Raw genomic sequence first — 5,540 nt, forward strand, 5'->3', positions numbered from 1 at the left:
ACCAAATAAATAGAAATTATATATTACGTCTCCATATCCTTTTTATCAATATGTTAAAATATCATGTCATGATATGATTTTTTTTGAAATTATCATAAAAAATTAAATATTTAAACTAAATAAATTTTAGCATCAACGTGAAATGTTTGTATTATACTTTTTTGTCCCCTTTTATTTTAACACAAGATACATGCAGTAGAGTAACATGTGGTCTGGGATGAATTTACTTCCAATAGACAATCGTACAGTGTTCGTGTCAATGTTCATCACCGCACTGCCCAATGCCCTTCATCTATCTGTGACGTTAGCAAACTCTCTCGCTACCACATCATCTGTTACGTTTCGTTTAATTAGCAATCAAACCTCCACCACTATATATATTCGATCGATCCCCATTGCGCAACGCACTATTTCTCATCTCTATCAAATTAAACACAATATTTGCATTCACTTTTTTTTGCTATATATTTTACATTTCACCGGAAAACACAAACACACAGTGATCGGCGATGGGGAGTAAATCACCTGAGACGGATCATCCTGTGAAGGCCTTGGGCTACGCCGCTAAAGACACTTCTGGCGTACTCTCCCCCATAAACTTCTCCCGGAGGTATATATATTATTTAATTTGTTTCTTCTCATATACGTATCTAGATTGTTACTCATGGACTTATTGTTTAGTTTTTAATTATTATGCTTTAGATCGTATATATAATACACAGATCCGATACTATTCTTTTCGGTTTCCACGTTAATCCAAATATCTTTTTGTTTCTAGCGAATAAATGTTGTAACTTCTAGACTTTCAAGTAATTTTGACTTTTTTTATATTATTGATATTTTGCTTTTTGACAATTGAAAGTCTAGATGATTCTGAATGTGGAGTAACTTTTTCTTTTCTTTTAAACAGATCTTTATCATCAAATGGATTATTAATATTTAAGTATCTAACTGACTCACTTTTTTTTCATCAAGAGATACTATATGTACTTCTGTGCAGGTTCAAATATAGTTTTGAACAACGTTTGCATAGGGTTATATATAGCACAAGCTGACTCTGAATCCTTGATAATTGCAAACTTTCGACTAATTCCTAAAACGATTAATTGTTAGAGCTTTAATCAACGAGTTTCTTCGTATAATAAACATTCATAGTTTTTGCTGACTCATGTCCAATCTGTGATGAATGATGATTATAGGGAAACAGGGGATGAAGACGTGAGGTTCAAAGTGTTGTACTGTGGAGTCTGTCACTCTGATCTTCACTCTGTCAGGAATGAATGGCACAACGCCAAGTATCCCATGATCCCTGGGTAGTTAACTAATTACTAATTAATCACTCCTCCATTTTCATATGCTACTGATTAGGGTTATCTTTTGATACTTACTTTTTGTAACAAATTGCTACTGTTTTTGTCGATCGTTGCAGACATGAGATTGTGGGTGTGGTGACTGAAGTGGGCAGCAAGGTCAAAAAAGTCAAAGTAGGAGACAAAGTGGGGGTGGGTTGTATGGTTGGGTGTTGCCATTCATGCGATCAATGTGGTGCAGATCAAGAGCAATACTGCCCAAAAATGGTACAAACCTACAATGACTCTTCTATGGTAACCTACGGTGGTTACTCTGACCACATGGTAGCCAACGAACACTTCATCGTCACATGGCCCAAAGACTACCCACTTGATGGTGGTGCACCTCTTCTGTGTGCTGGAATCACTGTTTACAGCCCAATCCGATACTATGGGCTCGATAAGCCTGGAATGCATGTTGGTGTGGTTGGGCTTGGTGGGTTGGGTCATGTAGCTGTTAAGTTTCTTAAAGCTCTTGGTGTTAAGGTTACTGTGATCAGCACCAGTCCCAAGAAAAAAGAAGAAGCTATTAATACTTTTGGTGCTGATTCTTTCCTGGTGAGTCGTGATCAAGCCCAGATGCAGGGTGGTGTGGGTTCTATGGATGGAATTATTGACACTGTTTCTGCTGATCATCCTCTTGTGCCTTTGATTGCTCTGTTAAAGCCTAATGGTAAACTGGTTTTGGTTGGTGGTCCAACCAAGCCGTATGAGCTACCTGCTTTTCCTTTGCTTTTTGGTATGAATCTTTTATTTATTTTTCCTGAATTCATTAAAATGTGGTTGAGTATATTTTGTATGAATAAGAAATATTAATGAGATTTGATGATGCATGTGACAGGTAGGAAGATGGTGGGAGGAAGTTTGATAGGAGGGATAAAGGAGACACAAGAGATGATTGAATTTGCAGCAAAACATAATATAACGGCAGCGATTGAACTCATTCCCATTGAATATATCAACACTGCAATGGAGCGTCTTGCAAAAGCTGATGTCCGTTATCGCTTTGTTATTGATATTGGCAACACATTAAAAGCAGCATAATAATTGTAGTGATTGTGGTTTGAGTTTTGAGTTTGAGACTTTCGGTCAGTGGTATATTATGACCATTTTCTATTTTCTTGTTATGGAGAAATTATTAATATCAGTAAAATATTATAAATTATAAATTATAAATTTGTGTGATATGTAACAACTAACCCCCAGGTTGTCTCCGGTGACGACTTTTTGCTTCTTCCAACATTAACGATATCCTGTTGATTTAGAAGCCATATGTTGTAGTATTAGACAACATTAAGTCTCTTGTACATCTTCTATTTTGTGTGTATGTAATTGTATGTTTTCTAATTCTTTGAGGATGTATCTTGTAAATTTTTTTTGTATAAATCTGTTGTCTCTCCACCTTATTTGGTGTGACGAGTTATATTCTCATGGTATCAGAGCACAGGTCGGCTCCCCCTATCTCTTCTTCTTCCCTCTGTTACTTCTTGTTTCCTCTTTCTTCTTCATCTATGGCTTCCTCTTCTCAAGATTCTACCCTCCCAATGAACACCATCCTTCATCTTATCACCAATCGATTATCCTCCTCTAATTATCTTCTCTGGAAAAACCAAATGATCTCTCTTCTCACATATCAAAATCTTGTGGGACATGTCGATGGAACTCTCTCAAAACCAGCCCCTGAAATTCTTGTTGATGGCAAATCTGTACCAAATCTGGCTTGTTCTTCTTGGGTCTTGGCTGATCAGAGAGCAATTATTCTCCTTCAAGCCTCTCTTACAGAGGAAACATTCTCAGAAATTGTTTGCTTATCTACTGCCTATCAGATTTGGACAGCACTTGAACATGCTTACAACAATTCCTCAATTGAGCGTGTTCAAGCCTTGCGTGATCAGCTTCGCCAAAACTCCAAAGGTTCGTCTACTGTTGCCGATTTTGGTCGTAAGTTTAAATCTATTTGTGATCAGTTATCTGCTGTTGGTCACCCGGTTGATGAATCGGACAAAATTCACTGGTTCTTATGTGGTCTCGGGTCTGTTTTTGAGACTTTTTCTACTGCTGTTCGTGCTTCTCGATCTCCTACTACACTTTGAGATCTTCTTTCCCAAGCGGAAGCACATGAATTATTTTTACAGTCCTTGCATGGAACTACCTCTTCTGCTGTTGTATTCACTGCTGACACCAGGCCACCAAATTCCTACCGTGGTCGTGGTGGTCGGTTTAATAAGGGTGGTCGTGGTCGCGGTCGCCGTCCTCCACATTGCCAGTTGTGTCGTAAGGATGGTCACTACGCCAATACATGTCCACATCTTTCTTCCTATGCCACTCATAAACCCGGTACAGATACGGAATTAGCAAAAGCTTTCCACGCTCGGTGTCATGTTACCACAAATGCTCCAGACTGGTTTGTTGATTCCTGAGCTACAAATCATATGACGGCTTCCACAAATTTTGTTACACAACCTGCTCCCTATGATGGTCATGCAAATGTTCTTTTTGGAGATGGTAATACTCTTCCCATCTCCCATGTTGGTCAATCTGTCATTCATAATAATGTTCGGCTACGAGATGTGTTGGTAGTCCCAAATATTACCAATAATTTATTGTCTATTAGCAAGTTGACAACTGATAACAATGTGGATGTTTTGTTTTCCCAACCCAATTTTTTTATTCAGGATCGAGCAACGAAGCGGGTTCTAGCAAAGGGCCGATGTGAACAAGGACTATATGTTCTCTCTCATGAATCTCAAGCACTTACAGCTGTTGCACGTTCAAGACTGAAGGCATCATTTGAACTTTGGCATTCCCGTTTGGGTCATGTCTCTTTTGATACTATTTCTCTATTAAATAAATTGGGACACTTATCGGTGACATCTTTATTACTGTCACGCGTTGTATGTTCTCCTTGCCAACTTGCTAAAGCACATCGCTTACCTTTTAAACTTAATGATAAACGAGCTTTATATGTGTTAGATTTAGTTCATTGTGATCTATGGGGACCGTCACCCGTGGATTCTATTGATGGTTATCGCTATTATGCTCTATTTGTGGATGATTATTCGAGATTTATGTGGCTCTATCCTCTCAAAACCAAATCAAGTTTTCATATGGTTTTTGGGGCTTTTATCAATTTTGTTCAAACACAATTTTCTTCAAAAATAAGGTTTTTCAAAGTGATGGGGGCACAGAATTCATAAATCATCATGTTCGCGATTTTCTTGAAAAAAATGGCACATTTCATCGCATTTCTTGCCCGTACACTCCACAACAAAACGGGAGGGTGGAACGAAAGCACCGTCACATCGTTGAAACCGGACTTGCTATGCTATTCAATGGGCACGCTCCTTCTTCTTATTGGGTTCATGCATTTCGTTCTGCAATCTACATTATTAATCGTCTCCCTACTCGGGCGTTACAAAATAAGTCACCTTTTGAAGCATTATTTTCTCGGGCTCCATCTTATAATCATTTTCGACCGTTTGGGTGTCGAGTATATCCGTACTTACGTGACTATGTGGATCATAAATTGTCTCCACGAAGCCTTCCTTGTATCTTTCTTGGGTATTCCGTACAATATAAAGGCTATCTATGTCTCGAGCCTATTTCATCTCGTATTTACGTTACCCGACATGCCAAGTTTGATGAATTCTCATTTCCCTTTTGTGGCTCTTCCTCTCCCACTTCACTTAATGACCTTCTTTTGGTCACTTTTCAAGATGATACCCCATGTTCACAACCTTTATCTCCCGTTACCCCTTCCCTCTCACCCACCAACTTCAATATTTGTGGCTTGTGTGATGAAAACCCACAACATGTGGGTTGTCCTGATGATTTGAACCAGTCATCTTCAACCCCAACCGATCATGTTCCGTCATCTCCATTACCTGAGGAAGCTCAAACACCTCCAACCCCCCCCCCCCCCCCGACACACTCACCATCTCCCTCAGCTCAATCATCGATTGAATCCATTCAGATCGACACCACCACCTCGCCTGCCCCTGCCTTTAGCCTACCACACACAACCACATAACCATCTACTCCTGTTGTTCCTCCAATTGCTTCAACACATCCTATGGTTACACGGGCTAAAGTCGGGGTTTTTAAACCAAAGTATCGAGCTGATCTGTCATACACTGCTCTTCATTCAACATTATTTGCTACTAGTGATCCCACCACCTATGAGTCTGCCGC

General features: G+C 39.3%; 1 protein-coding gene across 1 annotated transcript; it reads left to right on the forward strand.

The window, feature by feature from the left end:
• Nucleotides 1-383: 383 nt before the first annotated feature.
• Nucleotides 384-2,525, forward strand: LOC145105112 (putative mannitol dehydrogenase). The gene is made up of 4 exons (XM_079042246.1): nt 384-610; nt 1,200-1,313; nt 1,430-2,088; nt 2,191-2,525. The coding sequence occupies exons 1-4, from the start codon at nt 510-512 to the stop codon at nt 2,391-2,393; spliced, it is 1,077 nt and encodes a 358-aa protein (XP_078898372.1). The 5' UTR covers nt 384-509; the 3' UTR covers nt 2,394-2,525.
• Nucleotides 2,526-5,540: the final 3,015 nt, after the last annotated feature.

Source organism: Lactuca virosa, chromosome 4, assembly GCF_052849685.1.
Source record: "Lactuca virosa cultivar CGN04683 chromosome 4, Lactuca_virosa_CGN04683_v6, whole genome shotgun sequence".
NCBI lineage: Eukaryota > Viridiplantae > Streptophyta > Magnoliopsida > Asterales > Asteraceae > Lactuca > Lactuca virosa.